The sequence below is a fragment of the Lepus europaeus genome, chromosome 5 (genome assembly GCF_033115175.1).
Source record: "Lepus europaeus isolate LE1 chromosome 5, mLepTim1.pri, whole genome shotgun sequence".
NCBI lineage: Eukaryota > Metazoa > Chordata > Mammalia > Lagomorpha > Leporidae > Lepus > Lepus europaeus.
The window spans coordinates 38,016,607-38,036,111 of record NC_084831.1 but is presented as its reverse complement, the minus strand read 5'-3'; the positions used below and the strand labels follow the sequence as shown (position 1 = coordinate 38,036,111).

The window sequence follows — 19,505 nt, the reverse complement described above, 5'->3', positions numbered from 1 at the left end:
TGGCCCAAGTCCTTGGGCCCCTGCACCCACGTGGGAGACCTGGAAGAAGCTTCTGGCTCCTGGCTTCAGATCGGCACAGCTCTGGCCATTGCGGCCAATTGGGGAGTGAACCAACGGATGGTCGACCTCTCTCTCTCTCTCTCTCTCTCTCTCTCTCTCTCTCTCTCTCTGCCTCTCTTCTCTCTGCGTAACTCTGACTTTCAAATAAATAAATAAATCTTTTAAAAAATTTTGGAACAGGCCAGGTGGAAGCCCAGAGGACTCTGGCTTAGAAACATCTTCCTCAACCAGCAGGAGAGTAGGGGCTGGGGCCACGGAAGAGCAAGACACGTCTGCTAGGGGACCAAGAAACCCCCAGAGTCCATCGTGCACTGGCCACCACCCCCTGCCAGGCACGCTGGCCTGTTGGAGGCCAGTTGGCAGCCTAGGCACTGGCGAGACTCAGCAGAGACCGCTCACCAGCAACCCCAGTGTCAGTTCCAGAAGCCCCTTCCCCAGCTAAGCAACATGGAGCAGCTTCCAGATCCTTCTCCGGGCTTTGCCCCTCCAATCTGCTCTCCTCCCAGAGCTCCCACCACCCTCGAGGTGGAATTCAAGCCCCAGACGGCCGCCCACGTCCACCCTGATCTACAACTCTGCTTCTCCTGTGCCTATTCAACACAGCTGCCATCTGCCAAACTCACCCTGGTCGCTGGCCAAGCTGTCCCTCCTCCTTGGGAGAGCCTTACCTCCCCACCTCAACGTCGGGGGATTGGCTGGACCCAGCACACGTCCTCCTTCTTCTGGAAGCCTCCCCACAGCAATCCAGGCCTTGGCTGCTCCCGCAAGCACTCTACCAGACCATCTCATCTCAAGTTCTCCTCCCCGGACCTACGGGCTCCTCTGCCCACTGGCCCCTGCTCGCAGGGCTCCTGACTCCCTGCCGACCAGCTTGGGGGCTTCCCCTGCTGCTCCGTGCCTGGCCCCGTGCTGGCCCCAGAGGGTGAACTGTAGCAATGAGACCTCTTGCCGGCAAGGAGAGCCTGCGCCAAGACAGCCAGGGCCAGGCACAGCAGGAAGAGAGCCTGCAAGGCTCTTACATCCTGCGAGGGTTCCAGGGAAGGGGGGGGAAGGCCTCCAGGAGAAGACGGATCTGAGCTGGGCCTCGGGGGCTGAGTGGTGGACAAGCAGAAGGAGCAGCCTGGCGGAGGGCAGGGGAGACGGAAGGAAGAGGGCAGAGCACAGTGTCCGGCCGACTAGGACGGGGTCCGAGCCAAAGAGGAGGGGTGAGGGAGTGGCAGGGTCACAGGCCCACATCACCCTGCGGGAGCTCTGCAAGCAGGACGGTGGCATGGCTGCAGCTGGCTCTGACAGTCAAGTCAGCCTAACGACAATGTCCAGAAAGCACACAGACGAGGAACTGTTTCTTGACTGTTAGTGGCCCAGGCCCAAGTCACAGTCTATCTGCTGCCACATAGGGGTGGGGGGTCGAGGAGAGAGGGGACAGGACCAGAGGGGCCTCAAGGTCCAGACTTGGAGGCCTGTGCTTCTGTAGGGGGCGAGGGAGAAGGGGGACGCCCCCGCCCCACACCGAGCCTTTCCTGGCAGGGTGGTGGCTGTGCCCCCTCAGCTGCATGGCAGAGCACGTGGGTCTCGGGTCCTCCAGCCAGGCAGGCAGCTGGCCCTCAGGATGGCCGCTTCTCGGGGGTCATCAGTCGCTCCACCTCCCGCATGAACCGCAGACACAACTCCTCCTGCCAGGGCAGAGCCACGCACTGCACGGCTACAGGCAGCCCCACGCTCTTCTTCATGGCCTGCAGGGGACACAGGCAGGCATCGGGATGGGGTCTGGCAGCCTCCCAGCCCCGCCCGGTCCTGGGGCCTTGCTCTCAGAAAGGCCGGTCAGCTCGGCAGTGTTCGAGTGTTAACGCTGCTTCCCCTGCACGGGTGGGGCCTCACCTTCTGCAGCATCTTGTCCCAGATGTCCCCAAAGTAGCCCCTGTAATGCTCCATCTGGGCCTCGTCCTCGGCGCTCACCGTGGTGACGGGCACCACCCCCGCAGGGAAGTCCAGGCAGTTGTAGAGCAGGGTGTAGCTGACAGCCCCTGGAACACACCACGCAGGGCTGCAGAAGGCTCTCGGCCTCAGTCAACCACTCTGCAAAATGGCGCCCTCCAGAGGCAGGGCCGGGCATTGCTGGTGTTTGCTGTCCACTTTGCATGCTGTTTCTATTCTCTTGGCTTATCTAAATCCCACCTGGATCCAAACACCCCCTCCCAAACTACAGACTGTAACTCAAGACCCCCGACCTCGACAGTGCTGAAGACAGGGGCTCATTCCCTCCTGGAGAGTCTCACAGGACTCCCGTCTCTCCTGCCACCCAGTGCACCCTCCAAGGACGGGTCCTCCCCAGGGTGGGTGGGGTCTTCCACCAGGGCTTGGCTTGTTCTACTTCCCGGCAGCCCCATAGACACTGAGCTGAACACACGGAAGAGAAGGGATAGGCAGAGGTGTGGGGAGGAGGAGCAGCAGGTCTCACCCGTGGCCCTGCCTGCAGCTTTCAAGTCCAGAGCAGGGCCCAGCATGGGGGTCAGCAGCACATCCAGGTCCAGCGCCCTCCACTGGGCAATCACGGTGTTGCGGTACACCTGGGAGAGACAGTGCTCAGGACTGGGGCTGGGTTGGCTCCAGCTCCGGCAGCTGCCCCTAGAGCTGAGCCAGGAGCTCCTCTGGGCAGGCAGGGCTGCTTCTCAGGTGTCAGCAGTTGTTCTACCTCCCACATCTAATCCCACAGATGCGATTCTTCCTGCCAAGGCCACAGGCAGCCCCAAGGGGCAAAGAGGCATCCAAGATGGGAGCCCCAGGCTGACCTAGTCAAGGCCAGGCATGTGCCCCAGTGGGTCGGGGAGTGGGTAGGGGAGTGGCAGGCCACCCTGGGAGACCAGGGGGAGCAGCGGCTGACTCACCCACCCCCAGCACCCCGCTCCTGGCCAGGGGCTCTGGCCTCACCTCAATCTCATGCTGCAGCTCCCAGAGCTTTCCGGCCGACCTGGACAGGAGAGACGAGGTCACCAGCCGTGACGGGCACAGCATGGGGATTAGTAACACGGGGCTCCTGCTCCTGACTCCCACCCAGATCTCGCTTCTCTGTGGGCCCGCAGAGTCCAAACCCTCACTGCCCAGAGGAGAGAACCAGACCCCAGGGGGACTCCGGCCCGGTCACTCGGTGACTCCACGGCAGAGCTGAGACTAGACCAGATCTGATTCCTCAGCACCCTCAGGACTCGGAGAGACCAAGGCTGTGCTGGTAAGACGAGGGCATGCACAGGCCGGCAGGGCCAGCGACAGGCAGTTCTGTCCAGCCAGAGCCGCTGACAGCCGGGCAGGACCCAGTGCAGCACAGCTCTGTTCCGATCTTGAAGACCAGCATCCTCCTGGGTTCCCTGTGCCCAGCACCCCCATGTACCCCCCAGCCCGGGTCAGCTTCTCCCTGGGCCTTTCCACTCCTGCCCCAGCAGCTCAACCCCCACACCCTCTCCTGCCCAGCTCTCTCCACCTTGCTCTCCAGCCAGACCTCCACCCACAAGACAACCCAAGACTCCACCTGCAGGCCACAGAGGGCGCGCCCCTGCCTGCGCCACTTCAGCCTCAGAAGCTGCTTCTCTGGGGTGTTCCCCATCACAACCCGGGCCCGCAGGAAGCACGGGGGCAGGGAATGCTCTTACCGAGGCACCATGTTGCGGAGAAAGGCTGCCAGCCTGGGGAACTGCAGGACACAGCAAGACCAAGAGCTGCCGCAACCTCTTCAGCCAGGTACCAGTGCCTCCTCCCTCCCCGCTTCCCCGGGGCCCAGGTCCCAGGTCCCGCTGGAGGGGGTGGTGGGCAGTTGGGGAGCTGCAGGGAAGGGGAGGCCAAGGAGAGGGGGGAGAGCGAGGGGCCATGGGGTCCCCCGGGGCCGGCTCCAGCTCCCCCAGCCCCTCACGCCCTCACCAGAGGCTTCAGCAGGAAGGCCAGCAGTCTTTTAAGCCACCGGGGCAGCTTCAGAATTAAGATCAGGTCCCCCAAGCAAGGGTCCACGAAATCACCTTTGCTGAGAGACAGAAAGCCCAGTTCAGGCAACACGGCCCAAGCCAGGCTTCACCCCGGGGCCACCTCCCTGTTGCTACTGAAGCCAGCCCAGCCAGGAGGCACGAGATCCACCCATCAAGCTGCCTCTGGCTCCAGGTCTCAAGGACAGGTCTCAGACAGCGGGTCCCAGGACCAGGGTGAGAGGAAGCCCTTTCCACACTGGGCTGCTGGGGCAGGGCAAGCTAATGACAGGCTGGGCTCTGGAGTGAGGAGGGGCCCAGCTCCCCCATAGGGAGGCGGAGGAAGTGGGCTTATGGCCTGAGGAGCCCCGGTCCAGTCAGGCCAGGCACATCCCCAGGAGGCACCTCTGCTCACCTGTCCTCTACCCCTGCCAACCTCTAAGGCCTGGAAACAGCCAAGAGGATCAGCCCCCTACACATGAGCTCTGCAAGGTCCCTTGAAGTGAGTCTGACCCAACTCCCCCACTTCACAGGAGACAAAATGGAGGTCCTACTCGAAAGGGGAGACCTGGCTCAGGTCAGAGTCTGGAATCACAGCATGGCGTCCTGACCCCAACCCTCCGGCCTTGATCTTGAGCTGTCTCCAATCTTTCTCAACAGGCACCTGCCCTGCCCACCTCCTGACAACCAGCTCAGCTCAGGGCCAGGCTACAGATGCTCAGTCCAGCCTCCCAGGCCTCCCTGGCTCACCTTGCACAGCTGGAGGGACGGCAAGGCCCTCGCCCAGAACGCCCGGACTTTCCTGTGTCCAGCTGAGGCCCATCCTGGGGGCCCACAGCACCCAGCTGCTCTCCCTGGGCCCACCCACTTTTGTGCCCCCCTCCCCACCCCAGACCCCGAAGGCCAACATCACTCACAAGTTCTGCAGGAAGCAGTGGCCGCCATCGCTGAACAGGCCCCCGGTCGACAGGATCTCCAGAGCGTGGGGAATGTTGCTTGGCAGGAAGGGAACCAGCTGCAGGCACGGACTGGGTCAGGCCCTCACCTAACAGCCCTGGGCTCCCGGGACCCGGATGGCCCTGGGGATGGACTGGACCGGCCTGGTCCGCAGGGGAGCTCTCCCGAGAGCCCCAAGGGCAGCCCTGACACCTCATGGACAGTCCCTGCAAGTGAAGCCCGGAGCCACACAAAGCTATCTCAGATGAGCAGCCAAAAGCTCCTGGCTACAGGCTCCGGGCCCCAGGGACCTCTGGATAGCTGTGCTGCTGGCCCCCAGAAACCAGCCCTCCCACATGGCAGAGCACGGGGCTGAGTCTGTCTCAATCACACGCCCCAGTTCTCCGGGTCAGCTCACGCCATAGGGACCCACAGGACCACAGTTCTCATCCCGATCACGGCGCAGTCACACAAAGGGCCCGCGGGCTCCCGCAGCCATACCGTGTGGCCAGCAGCCTCCAGGCTCTTCTTGGTCTCCAGCACGGCCCGCCTCATGGCAGGGGTGGGCATTGTATAGTTGTCACTCTCGTAGTACCCGACGCGCAGCGGCCGAGAGCTTCTGTAGACCTGGGGCAAACACTGGGGGTCAGCGTCAGTCCCTGTGAAGTTGCAGCCGGCACTCCCGGTAAACACTGTCCCCTGAAAGCTGATCACGTGTGGCTTGGGAGCAGCCTCTCCGGATCAGAGCCTTTCAGGACACAGGGCCACAGGAACTCGGAACTGGGCAGGGCAAGGACACTGAGACTTGAGCTACAGATGGGGAGGTGGAGGCCCACAGTGGGACTGGGACTTGCCCAAGACCACCCAATGCCAAGTGACAAGGCTAGGTCGGGAGCCCAGACAGGTGCCTCCTGAGCCATGGCTCACAGCCATCCGTCCTGGCTCGTGTGATAAGCAGCTCCAGACCCCATCAGGGACCTCACAGCAGGAACCATCCTTACCCCGCCCAGCCAAGATTTGCCCACCTGCCCCAGTCCCTGGAAACGCCCAGGCCCGCTCCCCTGTCCAACAGCCCCTGGCTGTTCAAGGCACACCCCTGGCTGGGGTGAGGGCAACAGGCCTGGATGGGAGAGAAATGCCAGGCTGCTGAGACATGGCCTGTGCCACGCAGCCTCCTGGCCACAACAGCCTGACTTTGCTGTCTGCAGGTGACTGCCTTGCGGCTCCTGGGCACTCCGTACATCAGCACACACACTCTTCTTGCTCGTTTGCAAACACTCGCAAACAGTCGGCATCAACTCTTCAACAGAGAGCATCGGGTGGCGGTTCACAGCCTGTGCCCTCTGAACCTCTCACTGGGGAATCCTGTGCCTACCAGTCGTGACTCCAGTGCCAACCATGGCCCCCTGCTGAGAAACCCACCTCAAACCCAACCCCAGAACCCCAGCGAACACCCCCACTCCGCCCCTGCCCACCCAAGACTCCACTGAGGCTCTGCCGAGCCAAGGAAGCACCAGCTGTGTCTGATCACCAGGCTGCTCTGGTGGCCCCCAGGGAGCCAGGCGTCCACACTGCCCGCAGGTCCCCGCTTGCTACTGGACACTGGGGACAGGCACGTGCATACTCTAAGAAAGGCTGCTAATTACCTAGGGGCAAACACAGCTGAGGAGACACAGGAGCACTCCCCCACCCACACACACACAAGGAGTTCTGGGGCTGGGAACTGGTTCCTGGTCTTCCTTTCGCAATGACAGCCACTGAGACTGGCGTGTTCTAGAAAGCCTGAGGGTTTCCAAATGCAGCCAAGAGCTCCACCTGGTGGCCGAGTGTGGAATAGCCACTGATCTGGGCTGCCTTGGCCATACCTCTAGGGGCCACCCCAACCCCAGCCCCATCCTTGCTCACCTCCTCCCTGAAGGGCAGCGGGGGCACGGTGGGGTCCAAGCGGAACATGTCCTCACACAGCAGGGCTCGCAGGCACAGCGCCAGGCTCTCCACATCCCGGGCCATGGGGCCCACGGAGAGCCGCACTGTGGGCCAGGGAGGGAGGGAAGCAGTGGGGCTGGGTTGGGGTGAGGACTGGGCAGGGGCCCAGGAGCAGGAGTGGGACAAGGAGGCAGGAAGTCAGACCCAGAGTAGCCTGGGGGAGAAGCAGGGGCTCTGGGGGGGAGGTCAGGCCAACGCCCCCTCCTCCAGGCCAAAGGGACACAGACCTCACCTGCCACCTGTCCATAGACACAGCCCTTCAGGCCTTCCTTGCTGGATAGGAAACACAAGATGTTGGCTACCGGAAACGGCCGCCCTCTGCCCCTCTCCACACCCTCCCACCAAAACCCTGGGGAGGAATCCGCGGCTGGAGCCCAGAGGGGCCAGTGCAGCCACAATGCCAGGGGTGTGGAGGCTTCCTCAGCTGCCATACCTGAGGCGGTTCCCGGTGGGCTTGAGGCCACAGATGCCGCAGAAGGCCGAGGGGAAGCGGATGCTGCCTCCGATGTCAGTGCCCAAGCCCAGGGGGGAGCCTCCGGACCCAATGAGGGCCCCCTCGCCCCCTGAGGAGCCACCTGGGCTCTTGGAGCACTTCCACGGGTTCATGGTCTGACCAAAGAGGGGGTTGCTGCAGTCATAGCTGGAGGAAGCAGGAGCAGGTCAGCCCGAGCCCTGCTGCACCCCCCACCCCGTGCCCGGCCCCACCGGCGCCCCTGAGAGCAACCTGAACATGGACTGGGGGACGTTGGTGTGCACAAAGGGCACCGCGCCCTGCAGCTTGAGCACCTGCACCACCACGCTGTCACCCTCCGCCGGCGCCCCCTGGTGCAGGCTCAGGCCCAGCGTGGAGTCCTGGCCCTGAGGGGTGGGAGGGACAGAGAGATGTGAGCCGATGAGGCGGGGGCCCTCAGCAGGCTGGGGTCCACTCCCACCGGTGCCACAGAGGCTAAGGCAAGGCACACCCATGGTGCCCGCGCGAGGCCTCCAGGCATGGCACTGCCTCGGAGGGCGCAGAGCTGGCCACGGGGACGGAGGCGGGGTGCGGCTAGGGCAGTACCTTGTAGCTGAAGCACTCTTTGAGGCTGACAGGGACCCCGTAGAGCAGGCCTTGCCTCGGGGCCTGCGACAGCTGCCTCTCACAGTCAGCCAGGTAGGAAGTCACACAGTTGGTCCCTTTGTTCACTTCCCAGGCCTGCCGGAGGGGAAATGGGCACCAGTGGGGGGAGTGCAGCTGGCCTAGGGTACCCTGGGAAAGGCTGACCAGAGCCCAGAGCACAGTGAGCTGGGCCTGACACCCAGCTCACTGGGGACACTTGGTCCCAGCCTCACACTGGCCGTCTCTGGTCTTCAACCCTCACACACACACACACACACACACATCCCCCAGGGCTGGGCATAACCAGCACACTCAGGGGAGCAAGATCCCGCCTCGGATGCCCCTAAGCAGGAGAATGACCACTGGCCATGCCCCTTCCTCCTCCAACCCACATCTCTGCCCAGCAAGGAAGATGGGAGCTGGCCAGGGGCAGGCCCACCTCGGGTCAGCAGGGGGTCAGTGGCAGGGCAGGGCTAGGCCTGGACGCCAGCTTCCAGGGTCCAGCATGCTCCCCTCTGCCACCGCCCCCACACTGGCTCAGCCAAGCCGCACCTGCTCCAAGAACCCTGGAGTCATAATCCAGTCACAGGCAGGAGCGACTGGCTGGTGGCAGTGAAAGAGACTGGAGCGGAGGGCCAGGGCGGGACAAGGCGCAGCCTTTAGGAAATGCTGAGGGCCGCAGGGTGGCTTTGCTGCCCCAGGCAGGCAGGAGGTCAGTCTGTGGCCAGGGCGCTCCCCTGCGGTTCACCAGGAAGGACAGTGCAGCGACACCAGGGCACAGCCTGTGCTCTCTGACAGCCGCCTCGCAGCCCTGCACGCACCCGCCACGACGCCTCCTCCTGTGACACGCGCTCTCAGGCACACACACGAGGCACACTCAGAGTGCACACGTGTCCTTCCTCCCTCCCCCACACAGATCTTGTGTTTTGCACTGAGGTTTGCAGACAGAGGACAGAGAGCCTGCAGGGGCGGGGGTGGGCTGGAGAGGAAGACAAGTGCTATTCCAGGAGGGCCACACGTCAGTGCGCCCTGAGCGGCTGCTGGCCTGGGGGCTGCTGGGGGTGGAGGGTGGGCAGAAGAGCCAGGTCTGAGGACTGGACTTCTGGACGGCCATGGGGGGGGAGGGGCTGGGGAAGGGCAATGCGGGCCCAGACGAGGGGAGCACTGGAGAGACGGAAGGAACAGACCAGACTTGGTGGGGAGGAGGTGGGAGGGAGAGAAGTCTGGGCTGAGAGCCAGGCTGCCAGCGAAGACAGCACCAGCCAGCACTGTGGGTCCTTCCTCCCTGGTAGGCCCTCAGCGGGACACACTCCAGGCCAGGTTTTCCTGTAACCAGCACAGAGAGCAGCGTGCAGGGGGTGGGGGGAGCACAAGGAGGACCCTGGCTGGCCAGGGCAGCCTTACCTTTCCCACGTAGGTGAAGAGTGCAGCTTCGGGGGACAGCTCCCCGCTGTGTAGCTTCTGCACCAGCTGAGGCAGGGGCAGGGCCAGCAGTGCCTCTGAGTCCAGGTCAGGGTTCTGTGGGGGACACATTGGGATCAGTGCCCCGCTCTTGGAAGGCCTCATGTGCCTGCAGCAGGCACCAGGGCCCGTGCCCTCAGTCCTCAGGAAAACTCAAGCAGAAGCTGTGCCTGGCGCAGCTCTGATGCCAGAAGCCTGGGCAGACTCTTGCCACGCCTGGTCAGCGCAGATACCGCTCCAGAGGCCTTGGGACCAGGAGCTGGGAACTCAGTCAGGGTCTCCCATACGGGCGGCAGGAAGGACACAAGTACTTGAGCCATCACCTGCTGCCTCCCAGGGTACGCATTCGAAGGAAGTTGGAATCCGCAGTGGAGCCAGGACTTGAACCCAGGCACCCTGATACGGGATGCAGGCCTCCCAGGCAGACTCAACTGCTGCGCCCAGTGCCCGCCCCAGTGCCTGCTGATTGTTAACCCACTAAGACACCTGTCACCGTGGCTGCCTCTGCACTTCACCAGCATTCCCACTGCACAAAGGAACAGAGAAGTAGGGAAAGCAGTAGCGGATGGCCCACATGGGAGAGCCTAACAAAACTCCTGGCTCCTGGCTTCAGCCTGGCCCAGCCCTGGCCATTGCAGCTATTTGGGAAGTGAATCAAGGGATGGAAGATCTCTCCCTCTCCCTCTCTCTCTCTCCCTCTCTTCTCTGTAACACTGACTTTCCAATAAATAAAATAAAAATCTTTAACTAACCAACAAACAAAAAAAGAAACAGAGGAGCAGAAAGAGGAAGGGGGTGGTCTCCAGGAAACGACGGTGCTCTGCCCAGCCAGCACGCGCTGCCTGCCCATGGACTGCCCCCCTCCCCGCCACATGCCCCGGCCACCCAACCCCCCGCGAAGGAGGGCAAAAACAAGAAGTGGCCGGGTCTGCAGCTGGAGACCACGGCCAGAAAGGGGAGGCTTCCATACTCCTCGTGCAGGTGGGGCTGCCCTGTGCCAAGCACCGGAGGGGCAGCGAACAGAAAGGCATGCCCAGCTGACAAGTAAGAGTGGAGATGGTGAGAATTCATCTAAAGAAAACAAAACAGGGCGTGGCGAGCGGGTGGCGCCTGAGCCTTCGAGCAGGAAGAGGTCTCTGAGGGAGGAAGGCCCTTGGGCCCACACCTCACTGCCAGCCTCCACGGCGCTCGGTGAATCTGGGGTCAGATTCACCAGCCTGATTCCTCCTCAGGGGTCCGACCCGCCAGTGCCCATGACCTCACAGCTACCACGTCCCACTCTCCCCTCCCCCCGTGCCAGCCCGAGGGCAGCCGGCAGCCCCCTTCAGCTCTGCCTGGACACGGGGGCGCTACACTTTCCCCCAGGGGCCCTCCTGCCTCCCCCCCACTGCCTCTGTCACTCATGTGCCGAGTCCACGGATTTGTCCTGAGCACCTCCTGTGTGCCGAGGAAGACGCCAGGAGCCCACGTTCAAGAAAACCAACAAGTCGTGCACGACAGACAGGTCCTGATGAGCGTACGAGCAGGCCAGCCGTTGCGAAATGTGGAAACCATACCGGGCCCACTGCGACGGGCGGGGCGGCCGTCTGACCTCCCGTCGGTGTGGGAGAGACAGAGACGCTCAGGCTCCTCCAACTGCTCCTCCTCCCCTCTCTCAGGCTGGCAGCAGGTCTTCCCGCCCCTCTTCCATCCCCTGCTCCCCCTTAGGCCCCAATCTCTCTAGGCCTCCATCCAGCCCCACCCAACCGAGCTCAAACCAGCGTCCTGGGCTACTCCTGTCCCCTGGCCAGCCCTCTGAGCGCACAGCATTCCCCACTTTGAGCTCCCTCACTCGGGAGTGCACCGACTCCCAAGTTCAGGTGACAGGACATGGCTCCTCCCTCCCTCTCCCCCCTGCCTCCCCTCACTCAGTGAGCTCTCTAAGTAGCCTGGGCCATGGCCCCTCTTCCCTGCCCTCTATCCAGTCCCTCACCTCGCCTTGTACCTTTCTCCTGGGTCACACGGTGCCCTAATGCTGCCCCACCCCAAGCCCCAGCCCTCTGAGCCCCCCTTCCAGCAAGGGCCAGCCAGCCCAAAGCCCAACCCGGCCTTGCCCCTTCCTAAGAAACCCATCAGGGCAAGCCACAGGCTCCACCACTGTCCCGTCAGTCTCCTCTACAATGCCCCCCCAAATGCACCATGACCCCTCACATCCACCATGTCCCCAGAACAGAACACCCTCTCCACACACACCCTCCCCCACCCCACCCCACAGCCTTTGCATCTGATGTCCTCAATAGTAGGAGCACGCCCCTAAATCTGTCACAGTGATATAACACCTCCCTGGGCTTAACAGGCTAATCCTCTGTCTTGCGGCGCCGGCACACCGGGTTCTAGTCCCGGTTGGGGCGCCGGATTCTATCCCGGTTGCCCCTCTTCCAGGCCAGCTCTCTGCTGTGGCCAGGGAGTGCAGTGGAGGATGGCCCAAGTGCTTGGGCCCTGCACCCGCATGGGAGACCAGGAGAAGCACCTGGCTCCTGGCTTCGGATCAGCGTGATAAGCCGGCTGCAGCAGCCATTGGAGGGTGAACCAACAGAAAAGGGAAGACCTTTCTCTCTGTCTCTCTCTCTCACTATCCACTCTGCCTGTCAAAAAAAAAAAAAAAAATACAATGAGCTACAAAGAAGAAAAATACGGGTCCATGATCTCTCCTCAAATATACCAGAAACCCCTGCTGATTTTGTTAAAAAAAAAAAAAAAAAGTATGTAAAATGAAAAGTGAGTATTTCTCCTACCCATGCACAATCCTTTTTCTGAAAATGAAACCACAATTAACAGTTTCTGATGAATTCTTACAGTAAAAAAAAAAAAAACAAAACCAATATGGAGGCGCAGGCATTTGGCACAGTAGTGAAGAGGCTGCTGGGACAGCTGCATCCCACATCTCAAGTACCTGGACCCTGATTCCAGCTTCCTGCTAATGCATATCCTGGGATACGTCAGGTTCAGGTAGCTGAGTCCCTGCCACCCGCATGAGAAATCTGGTTGCCTACCTTGATCCTGGCTTTGGCCTGGCCCAGCCCTGGCTGTTTTAGGCATTTCGGGAATGAACCAACAGTTGGAAATCTGTTTTTCTGTTTTCAAAAAAATTTTTTTAAAAATTTTAATTAAAAACATGTTTATGGGAAACCCCAATGTACAAGGATACTTCAAAAAGTTCATAGAAAAAAATGGAATTAGCTTTAGGGGCCGGCATTGTGGTTTAGCAGGTAAAGCTGCTGCCTTAGATGCCGGCATCCTATATGGGTGCTGGTTCTAACTCCAGTTGTTCCACTTCCAATCCAGCTCCCTGCTAATGTGCCTGAGAAAGCAGCAGAGGCTGGCCCAAATGCCTGGGCCCCTGCACCCATGTGAGAGACCCGGAAGAAGCTCCTGGCTCCTGGTTCACCTCTGGCCCAGCCTCAGCAGTTGCAGCCATCTGGGGAGTGACTTAGAGGATGGACGATCTCTTTTTCTCTCTCTGTATAATTCTGCCTTTCAAATAAATAAAATAAATCTTTAAAAAATATTCCAGTCCAGCTCTCTGCTGTGGTTCGGGAGTACAGTGGAGGATGGCCCAAGTCCTTGGGCCCTGCACCCGCATGGGAGACCAGGAGAAGCACCTGGCTTCTGGCTTCGGATCAGCGTGGTGCGCCGGCTGCAGCGGCCATTGGGGGGTGAACCAACGGCAAAAGAAGACCCTTCTCTCTGTCTCTCTCTCTCACTGTCCACTCTGCCTGTTAAAAAAAAAAAATATATATATATATGTATATATATATTTATTTATTCTGGAGCAAGAAAAATTTTTTAAAGATCTATTTATTTGAAAGGCAGAGTTACAGAGAGGCAGAGGCAGAGGGAGAGGGAAAGAGAGAGAGAGGTCTTCCATCTGCTGGTTCACTCCCCAAATGGCTGCAATGGCCAGAACTGTACCAAACCGAAGTCAGGAGCCAGGAGCTTCACACGAGTGCAGGAGCCCAGGCACTTGGGCCATCTCCCACTGCTTTCCCAGGCCACAGCAGGGAGCTGGATTGGAAGTGGAGCAGCTGGGTCTCCAACTGGCATCCATATGGGATGCCAGCACTGCAGGTGGCAGCTTTACCTGCTACGCCACAGTGCTTGCCCCACAAAAATTTTTGAAACCCATGCAGATGTTGGATCATCAAAAAGTTCACAGAAAATATGCATTATGAAAAACCTATGCATGCACCAAAATAAACGTTACCTTTTAGTACCACTTTCCCCAAAAACTTTTTGAAGTACACTTATTTACAGCTGTTTATATTTATTCTTCTTTACATGAAGGAGTCATCCTATACAAACAGTACTGCATTTTGCCTTTCTCATCTCAAAATGAAAATAAAAAATGTGCCTTATTCTTCTCTGATTATATAAACAGATGTTCATTGTAACACACACAGACAACTTAAAGGGATGGAGAAGAAAGTCCACCACACTGAGATAACTGCCTCTGACAGCCTGGTCCCTTCTCCTCCCACCTCACTGCAAGGTGTCCACGAAGCCCCTGCCTGCATCAGCGAGGCCTGATCAGCACACTCCCTCCATTTTCTTCCCTTTAAAAAAATTCATTTTATTTATTTGAAAAGCAGGCTAACAGAGAGAGAGAGAGAGAGACTGAGATAGAGACTGAGATAGAGAGAGAGATATTCCACCTGCTGGCTCACTCCCCAAATAGCCACAACAGCCAGAGCTGGGTCAGACCAAAGCCACGAGCCAGGAGCTTCCTCTGGGTCTCCCATGGCTGGGTTAGGTAGAAAGTTAGAAATTAGCCAATGTGTGTAAGAGGGGTCTAAGGAAAACAAAAGTTTCTTCTTCCTCCAAGGAAGGCACCCCAGAGGAAGCTCTCTGCCCTGTGCCGCAGCAGCCGTGTGGGCTACCCAGCCTGATAGTACTGGATAGTAAAACCTTGGGAGGAGTTTTCCTAATTCACACTGAGCAAACCCTTTGTCCAGGAGAAGGGGGAGGAGGGGAAGGAGAACCTTCCCTTATAAGCCCCAGGCTGAATGCAGACCGCGTGCTCAGCGCTCAGCCCTTTCCTGCGCTGCCCGCCTGGCCTGCAGGTGTTTTCTCTCCATTGACCATGTAACCTCACCTTCCCCAGTGGGAGTGACTGGGCACTCTAGGATTCTGTCCCATCCGTTCTGACGGATGCTGCCTTGCTTACCACTGCTCGCTGTCTCACGTCTGAATTCTTTCTTGCGCAAAGAACCTATTCCACCCAGCTCCGCTCACAGGAGCAGGGGCCCAAGGACTTGGGTCATCCTCTGCTGCTTTCACAGGCACATTAACAGGGAACTGGACAGAAGTGGAGCAGCCAGGACTCGAACTGGCGTCTTTATGGGATGCTGGCACTGCAGACAGCAGCTTAACCCATTAAGCACAACACTGGCCCCTCCCTCGTGTTTTTTTTTTTTTTAATATTTATTTATTTGAAAGTCAGAGCCACACAAAGAGAGGAGAGGCAGAGAAAGAGAGAGAGAGGTCTTCCATCCACTGGTTCACTCCCCAGACGGCCACAACGGCTGGAGCTGCACCGATCCAAAGCCAGGAGCCTCCTCCGAGTCTCCCATGTGGGTGCAGGGGCCCAAGGACTTGGGCCATCCTCCACTGCTTTCCCAGGCCACAGCAGAGAGCAGGACCGGAAGTGAAGCAGCCGGGTTTCGAACTGGCGCCCATATGGGATGCCAGCGCTTCAGGCTGGGGTGTTAACCCACCTCACCACAGCGCCGGAGCTGTCCCTCATGGTTTTAACACTTGTTCTATTTCAAGATCTCTCTTTCATCTATTCATGGAAACTGCTGATACCAGTCTCGACAACTACCAGGCTCTCCTTCCATTCATTTACTGAACCATTTCATTTTCAAGGAACGTACAAGAGAGGTTGGAGAAGGCCAGGAGATACAGCCGCAGCTCAGATCCAGCTGAAGGAAGTAGTGCTTGTAAAAGCGTGGGACACTGCTAAGGTGGGCGTACAAGGTGGGGAGAGGCAAACAGGGCAAACACCACCAGACACACATGGCACAGAGGCCGGAGCATGCGTTTGCTGCTGCCTCTCCCAACCAGAATATTCGACTGGTGGTGGGCCCTTTCTTCAGCCTAGAAAGGACATCAGAACTCCTTTGGGGGAAGGGTGGGGAAAAACGGGTGAAGGTTCTTACAGGTCAGCCTCCCCTGCTTGGCCGGATCAGAAACACCCCTTTCTCTGGAGCTGTTCTGTAGTCTACATGCTACACTGCAGTGCTTACCCCGGCCTCCTACAGGGGCTCCAGAGCCAAGCGGGAGGGCACCCTAGAGACGGGGCCTCTAATGGGCCCCCACGGCCTACAAAGTTATTGCCTTAGAGAAGCCACTCCCTTGCGGTTTGTTCAGAACCACAGAGGATCCAGATAACTGTCCTTTAGGCCAGGCCTCTTGCCCCGAGGAAGGTGTGTAAACAACTTTATTTCAGATCCAAAGTTTCTGTCCTGAGTGATTTGATTCTTAAAAGTAATGAAGGGATGGGGCTGGCCCTGTGGTGTAGTGGGCTAAGCCTCTGCCTGCAGTGCCGGCATCCCATATGGGTGCAGGTTCTAGTCCCAGCTATTCTTCTTCCCATCCAGCTCTCTGCTATGGCCTGGGAAAGCAGTGGAAGATGGCCCAAGTCCTTGGGCCCCTGCATCTGTGTCGGAGACCTGGAAGAAGCTCCTGGCTCCTGGCTTCGGATTGGCACAGCTAAGGCCTTGCAGCCCTGTGAGGAGTGAAGCAGCATATGAAAGACCTCCCTCTCTAACTCTTTCAAATAAATAAAATAAATTTTTTTTTTTGACAGGCAGAGTGGACAGTGAGAGAGACAGAAAGAAAGGTCTTCCTTTTACCGTTGGTTCACCCTCCAATGGCCGCCACGGCCGGCACACTGCAGCAGGTGCACCATGCTGATCCGAAGCCAGGAGCCAGGTGCTTCTCCTGGTCTCCCATGTGAGTCCAGGGCCCAAGCACTTGGGCCATCCTCCACTGCACTCCGGGGCCACAGCAGAGAGCTGGACAGGAAGAGGGGCAACCGGGATAGAATATGGCGCCCGACCGGGACTAGAACCTGGTGTGCCAGCGCTGCAGGCGGAGGATTAGCCTATTGAGCCATGGTACCAGCCAAATAAAATAAATCTTAAAAAATATATATATATGGGGCCAGTACTGTGGTGTAGCAGGTAAAGCCGCTGCCTGCAGTGCTGGCATCCATATGGGTGTTGGTTTGAGTCTCAGCTGCTGCACTTCTGATCCAGCTCTCTGCTGTGGCAGGGAAAGCAGCTGAAGATGACCCAAGTCTTTGGGCCCCTGCACCCATGTGGGAGACCCAAAAGAAGCTCCTGGCTCCTGGCTTCGGATCAGCACAGTTCTGGCCATTTGGCTGTTTGGGGAGTGAACCTCACTCTGTCTCTTTGCCTCTCTGTAGCTCTGCCTTTCAAATAAATAAATTTAAAAAAAAAAGTAATGAAGGGCAGTTAGCCCAGAGGCAAAACACACAGATGAGTTAGGAAGATCCATTCTCCTGCCACGCCACACCCACTAGCCAAATGGAGCCGCTGGGACAAGCAGCCTGGTTGAGGGATTCTCACTCCTGCTCCCCACGCGGCTCTGAGAGCCGCAGAACTCAGCTGGCTGCATGGACAAGCACTGGGGAGCAGCCAGGGGTCTCCAGGCTGAGCCGGGGTTCAGCGCCAGGATCCCTGAGGGGGCACCTCCAGAGCTCAGCCAGCTGGGACCACACCCTGGGGCCAGCACTCCCTTCCTAACATCTCTTCCCTGGAAAAAGCTGCAGTGCCCCACTGGGCACCTGGGTTCTGGTTCCAGTTCTGGCCCAGCTCAAAACTCAGGCTGCGGCTGAGCATCTGCTAAGTGCACTCTCCCATGACTCTCCTTTCTCCCACTTAGGCACACCCTCCTGCCTCCTCCTGTCCCCATCTCCCCAGTGCCTGCCCACCTGGCGGGTCCCACACACACCACAGCAAGTCCTCCCTTCGTCTGCACTTAACAGCCGCCAGAGTTCAGCATTGTGCCTGGAGGGAAGCCTCTCTGTTCCAAACGCCCGCCCCCAAACACCTACACACCGAGGTGATCCCAAGGCAGCACCGGAAGAGACGCCCGCCGACAGATCAGCCAGGCAAGGGAGAGAACTAAACCTGCTCGAGGAAGGGGCTTGCCAGGGGCTGGACCCGACAGCCTGGACAGCTGAGGAGACTTCCATTCTAGCCCTGTGCACTTGGGCAACTCTCCAGCTTCCTCGTTGGACTGTCATGCACACAGCAGTGAGCTTGAACTCTACCCTCTGCGGAGTCCCTGGCTATCGCTCCGGAATTCCAAAGTGCTAACTCTTGCCTCCTATTGGCGCTCGCGCTAGCGACCAGTCAGGGACCTCGAGATTCTCTGGCCTGGAGTAAAGCTCCTCTCTGATCCGGTGCGCGACGGCTGTCCCTTTCGCTTCGTTCCCCTGCACGGTCCACACCCGCACCAGGTGTGTCTGTGAAGTGACACACCTGCGCTGCTCGCCCGCCCGCCGCCCGCCTCCGCGCCTGTGGGTGACGGATAGCACCGCTCGGGGTCCCCGCGCTCGGGCCCCGCGCCCCGCTGTCACCTGGAGCCGGAAGCGCTGCGCAGCCTTGTCCATGGTCTCCAGGCCCGCTCGCTGCCTCTGTCGCGCCCGGGCCGCCGCGCCCCGCGCCGTCCGCCGCCCCGACCAGCGCAGGGCCAAGGCTGCCGCCACGAAGCAGCAGGCCAGGGCAGCCCCGGAGGCTCCGGACAGCGCGGCGCACAGCTCGCCCAGCATGGTGATCTCCCGCCGCCGACTGCAGCGGAGAGAGACGGATGAAGGAGCAGCACGCGCAGCCCGCCCGCCAGGCAGCAAAACCCGGCCTGGAGCAGCCGGGGATTGCACGCCCGCGCGCGCGCCCGCGGAGGCTGGGAGGGGCGGGGGAGGGCGTGGCGCAGGTCGCCGGAGAGCGCGCCGTTGCCAGGCAACCGGTCCCAGGCCCGCGGCGCTCAACGGTCAAGGTCGTGCCCGGCGGCCAGGCTGAGATCGCACCCAGAGGACTCCCGGATTTGGCCCGGCCGAGGCGCCAGGGCGTGCTAGGCGCTCGCCTCGCAAGGGCACCCTCGGAAACATTAGCATGGCAGCGGGTGGACGCCACGGTCTCCTTCCAGACCCCCGTCCCGTGCGCACGCCACAGCCCCAACTCCCGGGACAGGCCGGCCCTGACAACACGGACAGAGTGACCTCACGGACCCCATCAACCTCCGTAAACACTTTGGCAGCATCTTTCGTGGAGAAGCGCTGGACACCCACCGCTCCCGGCGCCTGGCTTCCTGGCCACTGGCTGGGAGACAGACACAGGAAGTTCTGGGGCGCCCCCCCCCCCCGCGCTGTCCCTTCTGGTCCCCCAGCCCCGGGACCCGTGTCTCTCGCCAAACAGCATATCACGTGTCCTTTTGCTCAACCACATTCTGCCGAGTGGCCTCCCCAGGGTCATGCCCTCCCAGGCCTCGCTGTCTAGGGTTTCAAACCTGGGACCCCCTGGACAGGGGACCCTGGGGACCAGACGCCCTTCACTAATCAACACACACCCACTCCTAGCCAGCTCCTGCTCACGGGGCCTTGTGCTGTTCTCCGGGTGACTTCCCAGACACCTGATGAAAAATATATTTTTATTCTCATTTTTACTGATGAGGTAACCGAGGACAAAACAGACTAAACGATTTGTATGGATCCCACAGATAAGCTGAGTGTGGATTCGAACTCAGACTAATCCAAAACCGTTGCTCTAGGCATCAGGCAGGGGAAGTGAGGCCCTGTGGGGAGGAGCACAGGAAAATGCTGTGGCCTGGTAACCCTGCCCCCTGAGCCGCTGGGGCTGGCCTTGGGCCGCTTCACTGGATTGACATTTATCGGTAAAATCAGAAGAGTTGTCATGCCTACCTTACAGAATTGGCATGGGGGTCTTTTAACAATG

At 59.7% G+C, this 19,505-nt stretch overlaps 1 protein-coding gene across 1 annotated transcript; it reads right to left on the bottom strand.

Annotated features, from left to right (window-relative positions):
• Positions 1–1,375: 1,375 nt before the first annotated feature.
• On the bottom strand, positions 1,376–18,393 carry FAAH (fatty acid amide hydrolase). The gene is made up of 15 exons (XM_062191238.1): positions 18,134–18,393; positions 9,430–9,543; positions 7,987–8,121; positions 7,654–7,787; positions 7,363–7,569; positions 7,162–7,202; positions 6,849–6,973; positions 5,445–5,570; positions 4,925–5,022; positions 3,970–4,069; positions 3,705–3,745; positions 2,989–3,028; positions 2,519–2,627; positions 1,939–2,084; positions 1,376–1,793 (listed from the first exon to the last, which is right to left on the bottom strand). The coding sequence occupies exons 1-15, from the start codon at positions 18,323–18,325 to the stop codon at positions 1,665–1,667; spliced, it is 1,737 nt and encodes a 578-aa protein (XP_062047222.1). The 5' UTR covers positions 18,326–18,393; the 3' UTR covers positions 1,376–1,664.
• Between the last annotated feature and the right edge of the window lie 1,112 nt (positions 18,394–19,505).